A 21,364-nucleotide genomic window follows, 5' to 3' on the forward strand; every position below is an offset into this window, starting at 1 on the left:
ACTCACGCTCCTATTGGCCAGCGCTCCAACACATGGTACAATGTCAGAATATCTCAGATAATAATTATGCAGTATTAATACTTATATTCAGCAACATTTAGGGATATCAGCTGTTTATAATATCCATTATGTGCAGTGCATTCAGTATTAGTGACATCATTGTGCTGATGGAGACTATTTATTTGAATGAGGAACAGCGCCATCTACCTCTGACCATCGTCCCTTCATGAAACTGCAGAAGAAGAAGTATGATGACCAGAGGTGGGAGAAGTACTCAGATCTTGTTCTTGAGTTTAAGTAGAAGTACTCAGATCTTGTTCTTGAGTTTAAGTAGAAGTACACAGATCTTGTTGTTGAGTAAAGTAGAAGTACACAGATCTTGTTCTTGAGTTTAAGTAGAAGTACACAGATCTTGTTGTTGAGTTTAAGTAGAAGTACTCAGATCTTGTTCTTGAGTTTAAGTAGAAGTATTCAGGTCTTGTACTTGAGTAAAATTAGAAGTACTCAGAGTGTAGGAATACTCATACATCTTTATATATGACATTATAATGAGCTTATTTTACTTTATTCATATTATACACATTCTTCAGTGTGTTGGAGTATTTATTTATTGAATATATATACATATATGCATCTTAAAAGCAGCATTGATATCAGTCAGAATGTAGAGTTAGCAGACATTTACTCCAGGCTCGTTCAATAAGCTTCCGAATTCACCCTGTTCAAAACAGTGGACTACCGGAAAGACCTTCAAAATAAAAGCATGGTGACATAGTCATAGGTAGGTAGGTGGGTAGGTAGGTATAAAATGTTCTAGATAATGATTTATATCTTACAGAAAAGCTAGTTTAGCTGGTAACTGGTGTCGCTGCTATGGCAACACTACTAGTGGTTTTTGTAATCAATTTAAGAGTCTATTGATTTTATCATTTTACAGTAATTTTATTGTTAAAATTTCAGAAAGAATGAATTTTGTGCTTTAAGTATATAGTGTACTGTGTTATTTGAGTCAACTTCTCTCTGATCAAATTCAGCCCTGTTTACTTCAGTAATATTTATAATGTATTTAAAGTCTTATCTAAGTACTTAAAATGTCATAATGCGTTCTTAATCATTATTAATGTCATGGATAATGTGTAATATCATTCACCCTAAGTTCAGGGTGAAACTCATGTCAAAGGTCCATCTTTTCTTATCGAGTGTGTTTGTGTGAAATACAACTGACACTTTGAGCTTTTACTTTGAAGTCATAGTTGTCAGACTTCCGGTAGTTTGGTGAATGTTTACGGTGCCTTTCTATCCGAGGATCGGAGCTCCAGTCCCGGCAGCTTCATATCGCCGACCCGCTGCCCTGGGTCTCCGATGTGAGCAACACTATCATCTGAAGAATGGAATAAACATGGCCCACAACCGCAGCTTTCTCTTTGAAGGTAAGCCGTGACACCCAGCTGTGACACTCCGGTCGGCTAACTGTCATTCTTTCCCTGCACACAGAGCCCCGAATTCGTCTTGCGGAGGTACATTTTAGGGTCCAAATTGTGGTGCTAAGTGGGAGCTAAGTGGCTAACGTTAGCTTCATAGTGTATTGAAGCTCAGTGGCTAACGTTAGACCCGCTATGTGTGGAGCTAAGTGGCTAACGGTAGCTTCACAATGCTTGTTTTAACATCATCTGCTAGCCGGGGTGTTCTTAGCTCTTACAGGCCGGTGACAGTGCCACAGGTTCGGGCCTTGGATGGGGAAAATGGTACATGGATGGCGGTTTTCGGGTCCGGCTCGGTTCGTTTGATTTTAAACTAAATATCTAGGCTTGAAAGGTTGAAGTTAGCACAGTTAGCTTGGCTTCAATATGATGGTTTACAGACGGCGGAGACCAACAGGCCTTCCTTTCTTTTGCTGCTCTGTTAGCCATCACCTATAACAGCAAATAAACACCTACATTACGACATTATTGACATGAAGTCACCCCCACTAGTCTCCAAACTAGCATCCCAACTCCGTAGCTTCAGTAATGAGCTGTCTGACATTAAGTCACATTGTAAACAGAAATGTGTCATGCTGTTTCTGTCCTTTTTTAATGCCATTTTTTTCTTGTTTTTACCTAATTATAACAACACATTAATATCTGATAAGGGTTAGCAGTAAACCAGTGTATCCTTAAAAGCATAGGCAACAGCACAAAGACGTTTTTATTAAAGCAGGTGGATTTAAAGATGTTACAGCAATTATAATGTACAGAAATCTTGAATCACAATTAACTTTATAGTTAGTTCCAGTTGTCCCTCCTCCAGCCTGCTCTTTGACTTTCATTATTCATATATTTCTTAATAAGGTACAAGTGCAGAACCCACTGTGTCTGTCCTTTATTGATCAGTACAAACAATTCCTTTCAGAAACTCCATGAAGCTCCCCCAGATATTTTCACGAAACTGGCTGAGCTTTTTGGAATGTTTATTAGCTTTTCCATAGTAACATATGTTGATCAATTCCTATATATTGATTTATACTTGTTTGTTCACATTTTCCCGTCCTTCAGCTATTGTTTTCTCAACAGAAACAAGTCTATAAGTGCATGGTCACTCCCCTTAGTATATAAAGCCCTTGGATAAATGATTCCCAGAATGCACAGCTCCTTAGTTTGAGGGGTCAAAGAGACCTGATAAAGAGCTATACAAGTACAGCCCATTTACCATGTTACTTCCCTGCTCAGTGACGTGAGAGAGCAAGGACAAAGCTTTGTGCAGAATAGGAATACAGATTTCAGTTTTTAAAGATTAACGTCTCCAATATGAAAAACCAACGGACTTGGACCTCAGACAGGAAGTCAGGCGGATAAACACATTGTGGGTTTTGTCAATGAGAAAGATAAAGAATAATGCAACACAAGCAAAAGCTCCCATATTTAACACACCAGTCCTTATCTTAATATAATATAGTAAGTTGGATTGATAGGGTTAGACTTCATCTGAGTGACGTGCAGATGTTTGGATTTGTACCATGTGAGAGTCAAAGTTCTCCCTCTCACTTCAGTCTGTTTGGATAAATCGTGTCCGTCTCGATCATGGATTTGTGCTGCAGGAAATCCAGGGTTGTGAAATAAATGTGTGTACCAAAGCAGAGCAGGAATCCAAATGTCCACTCACTAACATCATCAGGGCAGTCTCAGTGATTTGTGGAGCTGCAGGCTGTGAGAGCAAATGTAACCGACTTCTGGAGGAGATTACAACGGGCTTAATTTACTCTGGAATCAAGTAATCTAATATTTGATTTTCGAGGAAATTGGGACGAGAAAAATTCTGTTTGTGGGACAAAAGGCCTGAATTAAAGAGTCCTCCCCTATATCAGTATGTAGAGTCTCTACTTTAAAGAGTCCTCTCCTGCTGATGTTCAGGTGTATATCAGCATGTAGAGTCTCTACTTTAAAGAGTCCTCTCCTGCTGATGTTCAGGTGTATATCAGCATGTAGAGTCTCTACTTTAAAGAGTCCTCTCCTGCTGATGTTCAGGTGTATATCAGCATGTAGAGTCTCTACTTTAAAGAGTCCTCTCCTGCTGATGTTCAGGTGTATATCAGTATGTAGCGTCTCTACTTTAAAGAGTCCTCTCCTGCTGATGTTCAGGTGTATATCAGTATGTAGTGTCTCTACTTTAAAGAGTCCTCTCCTGCTGATGTTCAGGTGTATATCAGTATGTAGAGTCTCTACTTTAAAGAGTCCTCTCCTGCTGATGTTCAGGTGTATATCAGTATGTAGAGTCTCTACTTTAAAGAGTCCTCTCCTGCTGATGTTCAGGTGTATATCAGTATGTAGTGTCTCTACTTTAAAGAGTCCTCTCCTGCTGATGTTCAGGTGTATATCAGTATGTAGTGTCTCTACTTTAAAGAGTCCTCTCCTGCTGATGTTCAGGTGTATATCAGTATGTAGCATGTGTGTGTTGCTGCACTGACGTGGTGTGTGTGATCTTATTGTTCACCTGAAGCCCTGGATAGATCAGAGGCCAGACGGGATGGAGGCTACAAACACAACAACTGGAGCTTTTCTCTTTCTGGTGACAGCAAAGAGGAGAGGATTCATGAGTAAGCACTTCTCTCTGCAGCCCCCCTCCCACCACAACCCCCCATCTTGTTTACAGCAGCACTGCATCACATCAACACACACACACACACACACACACACACACACACACACACACACACACACACACACACACACACACACACAAACCAGTACTTGCACCTTTGATCATTTTTTAGGATCCTTTTTTGTTGCTTCTCTCTTTTATTAATCCGTTCATAAAGTGTTCAGTCAATTTATTAAGGATATACAACTGATATATAATAATAATAATGACTAATAAATACTTTAAATGACAGTCTTACATCCAAAATACGGAATAAGAATTGCCCCCTTTTCCAAAGAGACCAAAAAATATAGAAATATTCTTATTATTATTTGTTTTTCAGGAGAGAATGAAGATTGTGTTACGAAGAAGGATACTGATAAGCAAAATGTGAGTGGCTCTGTCGTAGATGCTGACTGAACGACCTTTTATTTATCATGAAGTCATTTTTAAAGTTATCTTTTACTTTAATTCCCACTCAGAACTGAGGCAGTGAATCCAACACGTTATGAAGGCTTAATGAACCCTCTAACTAATTAACAAAGCTGCTGATAACAGTGATAAGGACCCCCCCCCCCCCCCCCCACACACACACACACAGTAATAACTCTACGACGTGTTTCAGTGTGTGAACACCGTCTCTCTGTTTCCTGTCAGCTCTGGCGCGGTGAGTGTGGAGGAGATGGACCGGCAGCAGCCCACTCCCCCCGAGGAGACCAAGGTACACTCCTCTTGTTGTTGTTGTTGTGGTTGTTGTTGTTGTCTTCATTTAAGTAAATAGATTTTCCACAAGTAAGCACTTCATTTGAAATATTTGTAGATATGGAAATAGTGTTTTTTTTAAAATAAAAACTCCTCGTTCTCCTCCTATTACTCCTCCTCGTTCTCCTTCTTCTCCTCTTCCTCTTCTTCCTCCTCCTTCCTTTCCTCATTTTTCTTCTCCTTCTTCTCCTCCTCATTCTTCAACCTTCTCTTTTAAACAAATCAAAGAATCTCCTTCTCCCTCCTCTTCTTTCTCTTCTTCCTCCTCCTTATTTTTCTCCCTCTTCTTCCTCATCCTTGTTGTTTTCCTCCTCTTCCTCCACCTCCTTCTCCTCTCTCTTCTCCTTACTTCAGTAATGTTGACTCCTAGCTTTAGTTCACGTCGATAAGAAACAGATTAAACTCTGAATGATACGTTTAGTCTCTGTTGATAATGCGTCTGTCTACGTGTCTGAATAATAACAATAATAAATAATAACAATAATAAATAATAACAATAATAATAACAATAATAAATAATAATAACAATAATAAATAATAACAATAATAAATAATAATAATAATAATAATAATTATTATTATTATTATTATTATTGCATTATTATTAATTATAATAATTATTATTATTATTATTTATTATTGTTATTATTTATTATTGTTATTATTATTGTTATTATTTATTATTGTTATTATTTATTATTGTTATTATTATTATTATTATTATTTATTATAATAATTATTATTAATAATAATGCAATAATAATAAATAGTAATTACAATAATAAATAATAATAATAATAATAATAAATAATTATTATTAATAATAATAACAACAATAATTATTATAATAATTATAATAATAATAATAATAATAATAATAAGTCTGCCTGAACTTCTGTGAACGCGCTTCCTGTCCTCTAACAGATGTGTTTTCTCGTTAGTCTCCGACCATGCGGCACTTCACTTCTTCGGACCCTTTGAGGACGTATGAGAACCGCACGAGTAATCACATCAGGCCTCTCAACAAGCTGCTGCCCAAAAGGCTCAGGTACGCATCAACCCTGTGCACCTCCTCATGGTTCCTTTACCTCCCCCTGCAGCGACGCCTCCTCCTCCCCGACACTGCTAACCAGAAGAGGCCAATATCTGTCCTCCCTGTGGGCTGGTTTTGAAGATTTAGGGGACTCTGGATCCTTTGGACTGGACAGATTGCTTGTTAATTAGAAAATAAATTGTCCACAGAAGAGATAATAATGTTCATCTTGTGCTCTCTATATCCAGTCAGCCCACCAGGGGAACAAATATGGATTTTCTGGTTAAATCTGCTATTTTTTTATGCAGAAATGGACTCAGCATCTTCATTAACCCCAAAAACCACTCAAAATGTCTCCTAATTGGCAAAGCAATAAATGTCTGCATGGGCTATAATGCCAATTAATGCTAACTGAAGCTACTAATGCTAATTTACTTGCATTAGAGATAATCATTGTGCTCTCTATATTGCAACACTACTCATGGCAGTCAAAATCGGCCCACTTAAAGGATACAAATAATGACATTTTCTGGTTAAATCTTCCATTTTTTGATCCAGAAATGGACTCGGCATCCCCAAAACCATGCAGTTATTGTCTGCGTGGGCTTTAATGCTAACTAATGCTACTTATGCTAATCTCCCTACATTTGCATGTGAGCATCCTGCAGTTTCTACATAAACTTCAAACATTGGAGTCTCAACCTCTCCAGGTTCACTGGGCTTGTGACTAGACTATAACACTTTACACCCCCCTCCTCTCCTGCAGCGACGTCCCTCTCACGTTAGCGACATCGTCCCCGATCCCCAACAGAACAAACTACTTCATCATCAGCCCGACGCCTTCGCAGGGAATTGTTCTGCAGGGGAGACACTTCCAGCATGCCCAGATGCCCTCTGCCATACGCAAGCCAGTCCAAAGGTGAGGCAAAGACCCCTTTACGTGGTCTCACTTCGGCTCTTCTCTGTGCATTATTCTGGAGGTTCACATTCCCAGTTCCTGCACACTCATTCTGAGACGTGTGCTCTTGGCAGGCGAGTAAAACTAGAGCAAAGGTTCCATAGTATATCCTACAACACTGCATTAAATGCCTGAAACCAATCTAAAACGTCCAGCATCTTTCTATCATACTGTCGCCACTGAAAGCTGCTTTTACAACCTCAGCACCTGCTGTACATCTTAAAATATATCACTCTAGAACTGACACAAACATAACTGTCACTGGATTAATTGTACACTAATTACAACTTTAAACCAGGCAGCTTTAAGACGATTTTCCCATGATCTTTAAGTGGATTTATTCATAATGTTCATTGGTTATAGTCATGTCTTCAGGAAGAGTAAGTCGTTTTCTAAATGTGCTGTTTTTTTGGGGAATTTAACGGCTTTATGACTTTGTTATTCTGTCCTCTGTGCGCTGTGTAACTGCTGATGGTGTTTGTGATCGGGCCAGACCACATAAAGACACTTCCTGTTGTGTATAGATCACTAAAGTGCACCTGTCTCTCACACAGTATACATGTACTCCCAGTTCAGAGGACAGAACTACTGGAAAATCCCTTTAATTGACTGCTAGGCTTTAATTAAAATGCATTATTGAGACGTTTCTTTTCTTGGTTGTTACCCTGCTGCAGCCTTGATTTAAAAGAAAGGTAAGACTTTCTGAATCTTTGGACTCATTTCACCCCCTTTGTCCTGTAGACATCATACATTTCCTGATCTGTTTGTCCCTGCAGATGTCCGACTTGCTGTTAGTGTGGTTTCCTCTCCTTTCATGATAAGTGCTTTCTTCTGTGAAATGCAGCTCATACATGACTGTCATATTTCTCCACATGGAAGCAGCAGTGCAGCTTAGACTCCCCCTCAATCCAAAATGCAGATTTCCCCGTAAAATGTTAAAGTTCTGCCAGGAAACAATCTCTCCGTTTGTCAGAAAGGGTTTACTGAGTCCAGAGATATGGAGATGGGGTCAGATGTCTGGTCAGACGGCAGAGACAGCTTACGGAGAATAAAGAGGGGATGGATGTCCGGTGGGTCTGCGGGGGACGAGTAGCAGGCAGCAGGCTGACACTGAGACTTCTGATCCTTTCTTTTACTCTCCTTTTTTCTGGAGAAGAAGTAAAGAAAGCAGAGCTCTGGATTTATTTGTTGTTGGAGGAGAAATATATGACTCAGCAGCTTTAAGACGTGAAGGACACTATTATTTTCCTCTCCGCTCTGATGCAGGATTTTCACCGGGAAGTGGGCGGGGCTTAATTACGACCGGAAGTGACGTTAGCGCCTCGTACTTTATTTATCTAGAAAGAACCCTGATCTTGCATTGAGCCAATATCCTGGTTCTAATTCTTGTAAACTGTGTACAACACTCTGACCATACTGTCTCTCCTTTTCCTGCAGAAGCGACTTCTCCACGTCGCAGCAGGGTGTGGAGGTGGACAGCATCGTCCTCACCTGTCCAGAGATCTCAGGTAGAAGCATCTCAATTATTCTCAAGCATTTCCTTTATTTAAATAACTGAAAGCACCAGCTTGCTTACATTTGGACGTGTATGCTGTGTTCCTCCTCCTTGTGTGTGTGGTTTCGGTTTGCTTTTTTTTTGTGTGTGACGAAACTGGATGCCTGCTCTGATCAGTATCTGTGTGTGTGTGTGTGTTCCTAGCTGTTATTCCTCACTAATGGCCGTCTTGTTCCTCCTTCAGAAGAGGAGCAGCAGAATATAAAGCGGCTTGTTGAGCAGAAGAGGAAAATTCTGGAGGACCCCTCGCAGGTCAATGCTGCAGAGGTAAGGACTACATTACCCAGAATCCCATCTACTGTACATGAGAGCAACGCTATGTCACTTCCTGGCAAAACGAAGGCCCCGCCCACTTTCCATTGTAAACAACGCATCAGCGCCAAGCAGAAAAATATAGTATAAGATAAACAACCCCCCCCCTCCCACAAACCTCTTCTAAGCAATGACTAATTATCGCAGAATAATGTGACTTTACAAAGTGAAGCTAACGAGCCCCTCCCCTGCAGCCGGTGGGGCCCATCGTTTACCACACGGTGTGCATGAAGTGCAACAAGCCCAGCGAGGACGTCCGCACGTGCAGGACCTGCGGCAGCGGGGCGTCGCTGCTTTCTTCCCCGACCCCCCGGCCCCCCATCCGGGCCCAACCCTCCCCGGGACCCACCAGCCTGCAGCAGAGCTTCTACAAGCCGGCCTCCACCGTGAGGGGCCCGCGGGGGGAGGCCCTGCCCGTGCGCATCAGTGGCTCCAGAGGGACGCTGCTGCCTCTGAGCAACGGACTGTTAGCCGGGGGGTCGGGGTACTGCGGAGCCAGGAACCCCCCCGGCAAAGGGAAGAGGACGGCTGCGGCGCATCGGCACGAACTCAACGACCCCAGTGAGTACATCAGAGCAGCGGCTCCCGACCTTTCTGAGCCTCGACAGAATATATATAATCACAATTTCCTTTTGTATTATAATTATTATTTATTACATTTATATAAAATAATTATAATACAGTTATTTATTTCATACATTTCTATTGATTCTATTAATATTATTTATATTTACAACAAAATTAAGAGTAAAAAGTAACTTATAATAATTAAGACTAAATGGAAATTCTTGGGAAAATAGATATATCTATATTACTTAAAATAAAAAAGTGTTGTTTTATTTAAACTTTGTTGGATTAAAAACTTTTCCTTTAGTTATGAAGAACCAGAGGGATGATATGAATGAACGTCAGAAATGGCTCTAAATAAACTCCTGAACAAAAACCTTAAGACCGGGGGAAACATTTCTCCCATTTCGCACTGGATTGTAACCAGCTTGTTAGTAGAGCTTCATGCATTACATTTAAATCTTCTACACGAGAGAAGTCTGTAGAAGGTTCTGGACTTTTCTGTCTGAACAAGCTCCAACTTTGTCTCATCACCAGCAGCCGGATCAGTGGAGAAAAAACAAACATTAAATCACCTCACACACGTCACTGCTGCAGGAAGAGTCAACAAATAACACCACGCGCAGATTCCAGAGGTGTCATGTGTTTACATAAACAACATATTCAGGAAAGCTGCACTTTAGAGGGTACTGTATGTAGAGTCTGTACTTTAAAGAGTCCTCTCCTGCTGATCTTCAGGTGTATATCAGTATGTAGAGTCTCTACTTTAAAGAGTCCTCTCCTGCTGATCTTCAGGTGTATATCAGTATGTAGTCTCTCTACTTTAAAGAGTCCTCTCCTGCTGATCTTCAGGTGTATATCAGTATGTAGTGTCTCTACTTTAAAGAGTCCTCTCCTGCTGATGTTCAGGTGTATATCAGTATGTAGTGTCTCTACTTTAAAGAGTCCTCTCCTGCTGATGTTCAGGTGTATATCAGTATGTAGTGTCTCTACTTTAAAGAGTCCTCTCCTGCTGATGTTCAGGTGTATATCAGTATGTAGAGTCTCTACTTTAAAGAGTCCTCTCCTGCTGATGTTCAGGTGTATATCAGTATGTAGAGTCTCTACTTTAAAGAGTCCTCTCCTGCTGATGTTCAGGTGTATATCAGTATGTAGAGTCTCTACTTTAAAGAGTCCTCTCCTGCTGATGTTCAGGTGTATATCAGTATGTAGAGTCTCTACTTTAAAGAGTCCTCTCCTGCTGATGTTCAGGTGTATATCAGTATGTAGCGTCTCTACTTTAAAGAGTCCTCTCCTGCTGATGTTCAGGTGTATATCAGTATGTAGAGTCTCTACTTTAAAGAGTCCTCTCCTGCTGATGTTCAGGTGTATATCAGTATGTAGCGTCTCTACTTTAAAGAGTCCTCTCCTGCTGATGTTCAGGTGTATATCAGTATGTAGAGTCTCTACTTTAAAGAGTTCTCTCCTGCTGATGTTCAGGTGTGTATCATCACTCTTCTGCTCTTCCTCCCCAGTCGTGCTGTCCAGTGATGAAGAGGAGGAGGCGGACAACGCTAGCACAGGAAGTGTGAGCCGATTGGACAGTTTGTCCCCCCGCCCCGCAGACTCCGCCCACTCCTCTCCGGCGCCCTCCGGAGGACGGGTGGAAGCAGCGGTGAAGAGCGCCGGCGAACAAGAGGAGCTCGGCGCAGAGTTCTTCGAAGACGTCAACATGAAGATCACGATACCACGGAGATCCCGGATGAAGGACCAGGTGAGGAGGGAGACATTTAGAAATGCTGCAGAGTTTAGGGGATTCAAATATCTTTGATCTAATCCAAATAAATACAGATGTGTTTTATTTATCACTCCCTTAAAGTTATTTATCTTTATGAATTCATTCATTTTCTGATGAGTTACAAATACTATGACTAACTGGGGATTTAATGCAGGGAGAATAAGAGACTTTAAAGTGTGGTAAAGTAAAACCAGTCCTGTGTGAGGAATAAAGCACAGACCCCGCTGTCTTTAATGTTTGCATATTTGTTTTTTATTTTGCAGTTTGGGAACCAACCCCCCGAGCAGCTTTCACCCAGACTGAAGAAACCTAAATTATCTCCCAACAAATGTGACAGCATCATCCTGGAGTGTCGGAGCGTCCGGATAGGAACGCTGCGCCGGATGGTGACCAAGCCCGTCGTCGTGAGTAATCTGATTACCTTTAAAAATATATATAAGTAATGACATACTTTATTACTCCCAAATGAGGAAATGTTTTCGTTGCAGCAGCATGTGAAACAAGTACTGCACATAATCAGAAATAGTAAAATAGTAGAAAATAAACAATAAAAACATCTGAAGATAGAAAGAAAAAGAGTGCAGTTATAAAAGTTGAGCCTATCTGTGAACTATCTGACAAATACATCACTATTGATCTGCTAAATTACAGCTAACATAAAAAAAGTGGGATATTATTTACATTTAATGTGCAATAATGACTGCTTTGTTTTTGTCTTTTCAGTTTTCCATCGACCAGATCCAGCTGGAGACTGAAGGTGGAGAGAAACCTCTTTTAAAATATGAAACACTAAATATATATATTCTGTTCTTTTAAGGTGAAGTTATTCATGTGGAAGCTTTAGTTTAGAGGCAGCCTGCATGTCTTTACTGTGTGTGTGTGTGTGTGTGTGTGTGTGTGTGCGTGTGTGTGTGCGTGTGCGTGTGTGTTCAGGGCTGGAACGTAACTCGGTGGAGAACGTGAGCTTCCAGACGTCGGAATTGATCAGCTGTGAGTGGTGTAACGTCCGGAAACTCCCCGTCCTGTTCTTCCAGACGACGGCGGAGGAGTGTGTGCGTCTGCGCACGCAGCTCAGCATGACTGAGGAGAAGGGGGGGGAGTGGTACGACTGTGCCGGAGACCGTGAGTACAAAGAAAAGCACAAATACTGTTTAAATCAGGGGTGGGGAACGTACGGCCCGCCAAAGCCTTTCATCCGGCCCGCGGGGGCAAGAAGAAAAGAAACCCCAAAATATATATTTTTAATAACATTAAATTAAATGTTAATAAATAAAAAGCATAAGTGGAGGAAGAATTGAAGGAGAAGCAGGATGGAAGGAGAACATGTTACATTTTCTTTTTGTTTACTTTTGAATGTTGAGGGTCACGCTGACGTAGCCTAAACAAGTCGCAGTGTCATTTCTAAATCTAACCGCTGACGGCTAACATGGCTTCCGCCAAGAAACGAAAGGTTGACACTGAATGTCGCGTTTTCCAAGAAAAAATGGACTGATTACTTTTCTGTTGCAGGCCAGTTTGCCTTGTGTGTGGAGAATCGCTCGCTGTAATGAAAAAGGCCAACCTGGAACGTCATCGCAGTACGAAACATGCTAGGCTAAGTGAATTGCAGGGCCAGTTACGCAAGGACAAAATAGACGAAGAGCGAAGTTTGGGTGCCCAACCAGCAGCTTTCACCAGGCCAAATTTGGAGAGAGAAAACGTTGTGCATGCAAGTTATGTGGTGAGTGAGTTAATTGCCAAGCAGCTGAAACCTCATTCAGATGGGGAATTTGTGAAGGAGTGTCTTGTCGCTACAGCAGAACTGCTTGCACCTGACAAAGTCAAATTGTTCCAAAGCGTAAGTTTATCGCGAAGAACTGTCGCCGATCAGATTACGGATATGGCAGTGAATATTGGACAATCATTGAAGGACACAACACAGAATTTGGAGTTGTTTTCACTAGCCTGTGATGAGACAACAGGCATCACAAATACGGCCCAATTAGCCATTTTTGTGCGTGGGATTACTGCAGAGTTCGATGTAACGGAGGAATTGCTTTCACTGCAAGCCATGCATGGCACGACCAAAGGTGCAGATTTATTGGGGCAAATTATGTCAGCTGTGAAGGAGTTTCAACTTCAATTTGAAAAGTTAAGTGGCCTTGCGACAGAGCCACGGTCGGCGGGCAAAAGGGATTAACCGCATTGATCAGAAAAGAAAGGAGCCGTCGAAACCTAGATCCGAGTGAGTGAGTAGTATGCCACTGTATCGTACATCAGGAGAATTTGTGCGCACATTCCCTGAAGCTCAGTAATGTGATGTCAACTGTCGTTTCCACCATCAATTTCATAAAAAGCAGAGGGCTGAATAGCCGCCAGTTTAAGGAACTTCTAAGTGAGCTTGAGTCGGAATACGGAGATCTGGTGTACCATTGTGAGGTGCGATGGCTGAGTCGAGGGGAGATGCTCGCACGGTTTTACAAATTGAGGGAAGAAGTAAAACAATTAATGGAAATGAAGGGCAAGCCTGTCGATGAGCTCAGTGATAGTGGCTGTGTGATTTGGCATTCATGGTGGACATCACCAAACACCTTTCTGAGCTGAACGTCAAGCTCCAAGGTCCCAACCAGCGCCTCAGTGCTCTGGTCTCCCATGTTAAGTCATTTGAAGCGAAATGATGTGGCAAATGCAACTGGTAAAGGGCCACAGCGTGCACTTTCCTACTTTGCAAGATCAGAAGCCTGCTATGACATCTGAATATGTAGAAGAGTGCGCAAAACTCCTTCATGCTTTTGGCGAGAGGTTTCAGGACATTAAATGTAAGATGAATGAACTCAACATTTTTGCAACTCCATTTAATGTGGAACCAGCTGACGTGCCTGACAAATTGCAACTCGAAATCATTGAGCTGCAAAGCAATGACGAGCTCAAAGCACAGTACAACAACCTCCCTCTGCTTGAGTTCTATATGTGCCTGCTGAAGAGTATTATTATTATTATTATTATTATTATTTATTATTATTTATTATTATTATTATTATTTATTATTATGATTATGATTATGATTATTTATTATCATTATTATTATTTATTATCATTATTATTATTATTATTATTATTATTATTATTATTATTTATTATCATTATCATTATTATTATTATTTATTATCATTATTATTATTTATTATCATTATTATTATTATTATTATTATTATTTATTATCATTATTATTATTATTATTTATTATCATTATTATTTATTATTATTATTATTTATTATCATTATTATTATTATTATTTATTATCATTATTATTTATTATTATTATTATTTATTATCATTATTATTATTATTATTATTTATTATTATTATTATTAATTATTATTATTATTATTATTTATTATCATTATTATTATTATTATTATTATTTATTATTATTATTATTATTATTTATTATCATTATTATTATTATTATCATTATTATTATTATTATTATTATTATGATTATGATTATGATTATCATTATCATTATCATTATTATTATTTATTATCATTATTATTATTATTATTATTATTTATTATTATTATTATTATTTATTATCATTATTATTTATTATTATTATTATTATTATTATTTATTATCGTTATTATTTATTATTATTATTATTATTATTATCATTATTATTATTATTATTATCATTATTATTTATTATCATTATTATTATTATTATCATTATTATTATTATTATTATTATTATCATTATTATTATTATTATTATTATTATTTATTATCATTATTATTATTATTATTATTATTATTATTATTATTTATTATCATTATTATTATTATGATTATTATTATTATTATGATTATTATGATTATGATTATGATTATTATCATTATTATTATTATTATTATTATTTATTATCATTATTATTATTATTATTATTATTATTATTATTTATTATCATTATTATTATTATGATTATTATTATTATTATGATTATTATTATTATGATTATTATTATGATTATTATTATTATTATGATTATTATTATTATGATTATTATTATTATGATTATTATTATTATTAGCATTATTATTATTATTATGATTATTATTATTATTATTATTATTGTCCTCTTAAGCTACGGGTCATGCTGAAAGTGTTACTCGAATCTCTGTGGTTCCCCTCAGAGTCGGACGAGAAGTTCATCGTCCTGATCTTCGAGAACGGCCTGGCGATGAAGGAGCAGGCCATCCTGGAGGACATCCTGGGAGAGATCGGCCGGAAGAACAACCTCAGCAACTTCCCCGCCAAGCTGCCCTTCGAGGAGGCCAACATCCGGCTGGTGAACTACAACAAGGCGTCCAAACAGAAGGAGGACAAGGTGCGTTCAGGGACTCATCACACGGGAACATAAGGACGACTGCAGTGGCTCTTTGTGAGGGAAATGAGTCATATGTTTTAATTTGACCCCCCCCCTCTCTGCAGGAGAAGCCGCTGCAAGCCTCGCAGGGATCCCCTGTAGCCAAGGCAACGCAGGCGACCCCGCTGAGCCCGGGCGCCATGACGACACGGACTAGCATGTCTACCCGGCATCACAGCAGCTTCTTCGAGGACGAAGAAGAGGACATGACCGACCTGCAGCCCACCTTCTCCGGACCAATCATCAAGTGAGGGTTCACAGTCGGGGACCAGTATAGGAGCTTATCTAGAAGCTAGAGGTTAAAAACTGAAGCTCTCAACCAGTAGCGTTGTAGTCAACACCACCTTAACAGACACGAGTCATGACCAAGACCTGAGACCCGAACCAGACCAGTGTGAGTCCAACACTACAAAATAGAACTTACAATGTCAAAGTTGGGACTTCAGTCTCTGGACAGAGGTCATAGGTCTTTATTCTAGTTGTCAGCAGTGGGAAACTGGACATGTTGAGACCCTGAAGTCCTATGATAGAACTGTAAAGTAGGGTCTCCAGCACATAGAAACGGCCGGATGCTAACTTGGATTTATTGGGCGATTTTGCAGAATTAGCATAAATAGCGTTAATTAGCATTATAGCCTACGTGGACAAAAAATGGTTTGGCTGATTTGGACCGTTTTGGAGTGGTTTTGGATGTCATTGAGTGGCTGAATCCATTTCTAACATTTACAGGATCAGAAAAGTGGTCATAGCTCTGGGCTGATACTGATGGAGTTTAGTCCATTCTGAAGATTTAGGGGACTCCGGATCATTTGGATTGGAAATAATAATAATAATTATACATTGAATTTGTAAAGCAGCTTTCATAGCTAAAAGCAATCCCCAAGTGAAACAGAAGGGCATAAAACACATACATAACAACGCTAGGAGAGGTTTTAGGACCTTCTTTAAGAGTCGGTGGCCTGTAGAGCCCTCTAGTGGTCTGGGAGGGAACTGGTGATGAGCAACTGAAGAGAAAGCCCTAACGGTGTGGTTAAAACCGAGGACCTTTAAAGGGCCCCTTCAAGTCAACTCTGAGAAAATGTTCAGGTTTGAAAAAGTCAAAATTCTGAATAAAAAAAGTCAATTCTGCGCAGTGTAACGTTGCTGTTGTGTTTCAGATTAATGGTGTACCCCCCTCCTCCAGCCAAAGGAGGAATCTCCGTCACTAATGAAGACCTGCACTGCCTCACTGACGGAGAGTTCCTCAACGACGTCATCATAGACTTTTATTTAAAGTGAGTCTAACCAAAAGAAAAGCTCCCTTTCAATGATCTCAAAGTGAGAGCGATCTAATCCATGCTGCCGTTGTGTGTCTGCTTCAGATATTTAGTTTTAGAGAAATTAAAAAAAGAGGACGCTCAGAGGATCCACGTCTTCAGCTCCTTCTTCTACAAGAGACTGAACCAGAGGGAGAGGAGGAGCGCTCCGGAGACCAGCAACCTGCCGTGAGTCTCACAGGGAGTCTAATATGTAGATATGCATTTATTTATATACCTAATAAACGTCACTCCTGGTCAAAATTAAGCCCCGCCCACTTTCAGGTGAAAATATTGCATTAGAGCGAAACGGAAAGTAAGAGTTTCTTGTTGTCTTAAAGCTGCGGAGTCTATCTGACCCCATCTCCATCTCCATATCCTTACTGACCAACAGAGAGATTGTTTTCTGGCATCTCTTTAATATTTTAACAGGAAATCTGCATTTTGGTTTGAGGGCGAAACCCTGCATTTGACATAATATTTGTAATATTATATTTATTACAAAAACACTTCAGAAATCTATAGACTGCCGAAACAGAAATGGTCCTTTTCGTGTAAAACGAATAATATTAAAAATGAGCTGACAATAAAAAACAATAGATCAGAATGAAAGGGTAATAAAGTGCAGCTCAGATAATGTCTCTCCGTGTTCGGGGCTCACTATTTAAAAGCAGTTCTTTGAAAGGAAACCACATTTCTATCCGGCACGTTTTCACTCTTCAATACTCTTTATTTTCCAGAATCCACAAGAGGAAGCACAACAGGGTGAAGACGTGGACCCGGCACGTGGATCTCTTCCAGAAGGATTTCATCTTCGTTCCCATCAACGAGTCGTGAGTCTCCAGTTTCGCTAAATCCCAGGACCATTGAAGTACCTCTCTGTCGAATAACCGGAGAACTTTAACGAGGTTCTTGTTCTCTGCAGAGCTCACTGGTACCTGGCGGTGATCTGCTTCCCGGGTCTGAACGGTCCCCTGTTTGAGCAGAACCCTCTGTACCCCTCCCCTTCGTCCTGCGCCCCCCCCTCAGAGGAGAGCATCCCGGAGCACTGCCGCCCTCTGTCCCCCGATGGGCTGGACCCCCCCTCAGATACCCTCTCTGGCCCCCAGGCCTCCACAGAGGAAGGGACTGAAGGAGACTCTGCTGCCTCATGCACAGAGGGGGCGCCTGCACATCCCCCCACAGAACCACAGTACACAAGTGAGTCCGGTCTGAACCGAGGACTTTGTTTCACTGAGGAAAAAATGAAACCAATAATGCTCATGTGTGAAGCCTGTTAACTCCTGCTGCTGGGACAGAAACCCGATCCAGTTAGGGGTTCATAAAGTACAGCAGAGGATGAGTCGTATGAGGTTACAGCGGCCTGACCTTTGTGTTGTAACACCTGCATGTTTTGTGTTCAGGTGAGTTGCACAGAATCAGTGTGAGCTACGCTTCAGTTAAAGAAGACGACGACCCCTTCGGCTTCTCTGACGACCAGAGCTCCTGTCAGGTGCTCCCCCTCTCCTCTCTCCTCACACTCACCGTTTCTCCTTCAGTCTGCTTCACCTGTGCTATAACGACCTGTGAGTTTTAAACTGTAGTAAATGCTGTGTGCAGGATGAGTGCAGTGATGACGGGGCCCCCCCTGAAGACCCTCTCAGCTCTGAATCTGCCTCCAAGCTGAACGTCTGCAGACAGTGAGTACATGGCCTTACAGCTGTTCTCCTGCAGGAGGCGCCACCGCTCTGCAGGGTCAAGTGTTCACAATAAATCTGATGCAAATGTTGCTCGGCTCATTGGAGACATTTGTGTGTTTGTGTCCTCCTGCCAACATCAGATAAAGTTTATGACTGAGTTTCCTCCGCAGGCCTTGTATCCTCATCATGGACTCGCTGCGAGGCCCGGCCCGCTCCAGCGTGGTGAAAACCCTGCGAGAGTGAGTGGAAAACAGAGGACATGTGATTGTTCGTGTCTTTATGTGGGCAGCTGAGACTGAGGGTGCGTTTGTTTCAGGTACCTGGAGGTGGAGTGGGAGGTGCGTCAGGGCACGCCGCGGTGTTTTGGGAAGGACGTGATGAAGGGCTCCAGCCCCCGAGTGCCTCAGCAGGACAACTTCAGCGACTGTGGAGTGTACGTCCTGCAGTACGTCGAGAGCTTCTTCGAGGTGAACTCACTTTGATCAAACATCCTGTTCATCTCAGCCTGATTCTGTTCCTCACCTCTTCTTTCTGTTTACATTTGAATTTCTTATTTGTATCTGGATTTGAATCCTTTGAGCATTTTTCTGTTTACTTAAATCTGCATTGTGGTACGAGGGCGCACACCTGGTTTGGACAAAACCCTGATTATTATTTGTATTCTATTAGAATGTACTTTATTTAATCGTCTGTCATTTTTATTTAACAAATGTTTCTATAAATATATATTATTTTTAACTCTTTTTTTTAAATACATTTTACTTGAACTAAGGTTTTAATAAATATATTCATTTTATTTAATATTTAATCTTTTTGTTGCACTTTATTTCTTTATGTTTATCATTTATTAAATATGTTTAATTCCAACTTTTATTGGACATTTCTCTTTAACTTGTTAATATATATAACATATTAATAATAATAATAATAAAAATAGATTGATTTAATTTAGATATCGATATATTTAATAAACTAAACCCAATTTCCTCCGGGATAAATAAAGTATTGTGATTCTGAATATTTTAAGAGAAGTCATTTTTCGGTGGGAAACGTCTTTATTTACGGACACGTTGTCGCAGCTGTAAGTCAAACATGCCCGTTAAACTATATGTTTCTCTCTTCAAACAGAATCCGATCCCCAGCTTCCACCTGCCCGTGAACCTCTCCGACTGGTTCCCTCAGCAGCGGATGAAGACGAAGCGCGAGGAAATCAAACAGCTGATCCTGAAGATCAAAGAGCAACAGGAAGCGGAGAGGAGGGACGTCCCGGTGCCCCCCCCCCGCTGTCCCGAAGCGCCCGACATCCAACAGACTCCCGAGCCTCCAAATTTACCCGCCGGCCCCTAAGACCCCCCCCCCCCCCCCCCCCCCACCCCTTACCTTTCCCCCATTGTACGCTGCTGGTTTCCCCTCGCCCCCGTTTCCCACAGACATTAAACACACCTTTAACTTTGTATGGATTAAAGACGTCGTGTAAATACACCGGAGGTTCTCCCGCTGCCTTTGTAACTCATGGCCTGTTAACTTATGTTTTCATAGATCCGTGCAGGAAACCCGGACTGCACCGCGCCATTATTTTTTATGCTTCCTAACCATGTAAAGAACGATCATGAAGAGGAGGAGGAGGATGAAATAAAACTAGAAGTTGCTGTATTTTTGTCGGTTTGGAAACTGTTCTCAGTCGCCTGCGTTCGTCAGTGCTTGTTGTGTCTCTTCGATGTGGACTGGAAGAATTTTACGCATTAAAAGCAACTCCAGCTGCCTGTGTGTGTGTGTGTGTGTGTGTGTGTGTGTGTGTGTGTGTGTGTGTGTGTGTGTGTGTGTGTGTGTGTGTGTGTGTGTGTGTGTGTGTGTGTGTGTGTGTGTGTGTGTGTGTGTGTGTGTGTGTGTGTGTGTGTGTGTGTGTGTGTGTGTGTGTGTGCGCGCTCATCATTGGGAGAAACTTTGGACGATAGGGGAATCCCCATCTGTTGAAGGTCATTTGTTTTAGTCAAAAGCCACGAAAGTCATCTTGAATAAAGACATTTTTATGAATACGTTTTAAGCCAATGTGATGCAGCTGACCAGCCGTTGTTGTCGTCGTCGTCTTTGACATTATCCCCGTTAATCCTCGACCTCCCCGAAGGTATTACTGCTCAATGTCACATATGGTAATAATGAGGAGCTGTGGAGGACACCTAAAATAGAGGAAACCTTACTCGAAGAGCCCAAAAGTTAATTGACATTAAAAAATTAAGGAAAAATGAAGTTGTATCATTTCTTATTATATATTATTTCATCAAATATAAGGAAAAGTAAATTAAAAATAGAATATTAAAAATGTCATATGTTGGCCCCGGCCGTGGCGCGACTGGCTGGGGCACCTGCACAGTACACGGCGACCCGGGTTCGATTCCCGACCCCTGGTCCTTTCCGGATCCCACCCCGACTCTCTCTCCCACTTTCCTGTCACTCTCCGCTGTCCTATCCGATATAAGGCAAAAAGCCCCCAAAAAATAACTTCAAAAAAATGTAAAATGTAATAATAAAAATATAAAAAAGTTAAATAATAATAAAATTAAGAAGGAACAACACGTATACTTTAATAAATATAATAATAAAACATAATCTCCAATATATTTACTTGTTTGCAATTCTCCCTCTGTGGAACTCATCAAGGAATTTAGCTTTTTTAAACTTTTGAATAAAATATTAATATAAATAATTACAAAGCAAAAAAAAGTTTATAATAACAATAAAATATATAAAAATAAGAATAATATGTAGAGTATATATACAAATGAAGATTGATTATAAATGATTAATATAAAGTTAAATAAAGTCATAAAAACCCTGGACAGCCGCAAACATTTTTTACAAAATAATAAAAATAAATGAAATGTTTTTGTAAATACTACATTCA

At 40.3% G+C, this 21,364-nt stretch overlaps 1 protein-coding gene across 6 annotated transcripts; it reads left to right on the forward strand.

Moving 5' to 3' along the window:
- Window positions 1-1,288: 1,288 nt before the first annotated feature.
- senp6a (SUMO specific peptidase 6a) lies at window positions 1,289-20,496 on the forward strand. Of its 6 annotated transcripts, XM_063902118.1 has the most exons (25): window positions 1,314-1,430; window positions 3,976-4,072; window positions 4,460-4,506; window positions 4,774-4,837; window positions 5,820-5,926; window positions 6,678-6,830; window positions 7,544-7,561; window positions 8,307-8,377; window positions 8,609-8,691; window positions 8,931-9,297; window positions 10,818-11,056; window positions 11,344-11,484; window positions 11,804-11,837; window positions 12,014-12,202; window positions 15,256-15,449; window positions 15,554-15,735; window positions 16,646-16,762; window positions 16,850-16,972; window positions 17,524-17,616; window positions 17,709-17,983; window positions 18,187-18,275; window positions 18,383-18,462; window positions 18,633-18,701; window positions 18,779-18,929; window positions 19,591-20,496. In XM_063902118.1, the coding sequence occupies exons 3-25, from the start codon at window positions 4,466-4,468 to the stop codon at window positions 19,807-19,809; spliced, it is 3,099 nt and encodes a 1,032-aa protein (XP_063758188.1). In that variant the 5' UTR covers window positions 1,314-1,430; window positions 3,976-4,072; window positions 4,460-4,465; the 3' UTR covers window positions 19,810-20,496. The 6 variants fall into 6 exon arrangements, with proteins under 6 accessions (XP_063758183.1, XP_063758184.1, XP_063758186.1 ...); XM_063902113.1 differs by lacking the exon at window positions 4,460-4,506 and having other exon boundaries at window positions 1,289-1,430; XM_063902114.1 differs by lacking the exon at window positions 4,460-4,506 and having other exon boundaries at window positions 1,289-1,430; window positions 8,612-8,691.
- The last annotated feature ends 868 nt before the right edge of the window (window positions 20,497-21,364 follow it).

The sequence above is a fragment of the Eleginops maclovinus genome, chromosome 15 (genome assembly GCF_036324505.1).
Source record: "Eleginops maclovinus isolate JMC-PN-2008 ecotype Puerto Natales chromosome 15, JC_Emac_rtc_rv5, whole genome shotgun sequence".
In the NCBI taxonomy this organism is placed as follows: domain Eukaryota; kingdom Metazoa; phylum Chordata; class Actinopteri; order Perciformes; family Eleginopidae; genus Eleginops; species Eleginops maclovinus.

What these genes read in the sequence shown, in the direction of transcription:
- senp6a (XM_063902113.1), top strand. Translation starts at nt 1,400, where the DNA reads ATGGCCCACAACCGCAGCTTTCTCTTTGAAG. An exon ending in GATCCCGGATGAAGGACCAG is followed by an intron (nt 11,057 to 11,343) that starts GTGAGGAGGGAG and finishes TTTATTTTGCAG; the next exon opens with TTTGGGAACCAACCCCCCGA. An exon ending in ACGACCAGAGCTCCTGTCAG is followed by an intron (nt 18,276 to 18,382) that starts GTGCTCCCCCTC and finishes TGCTGTGTGCAG; the next exon opens with GATGAGTGCAGTGATGACGG.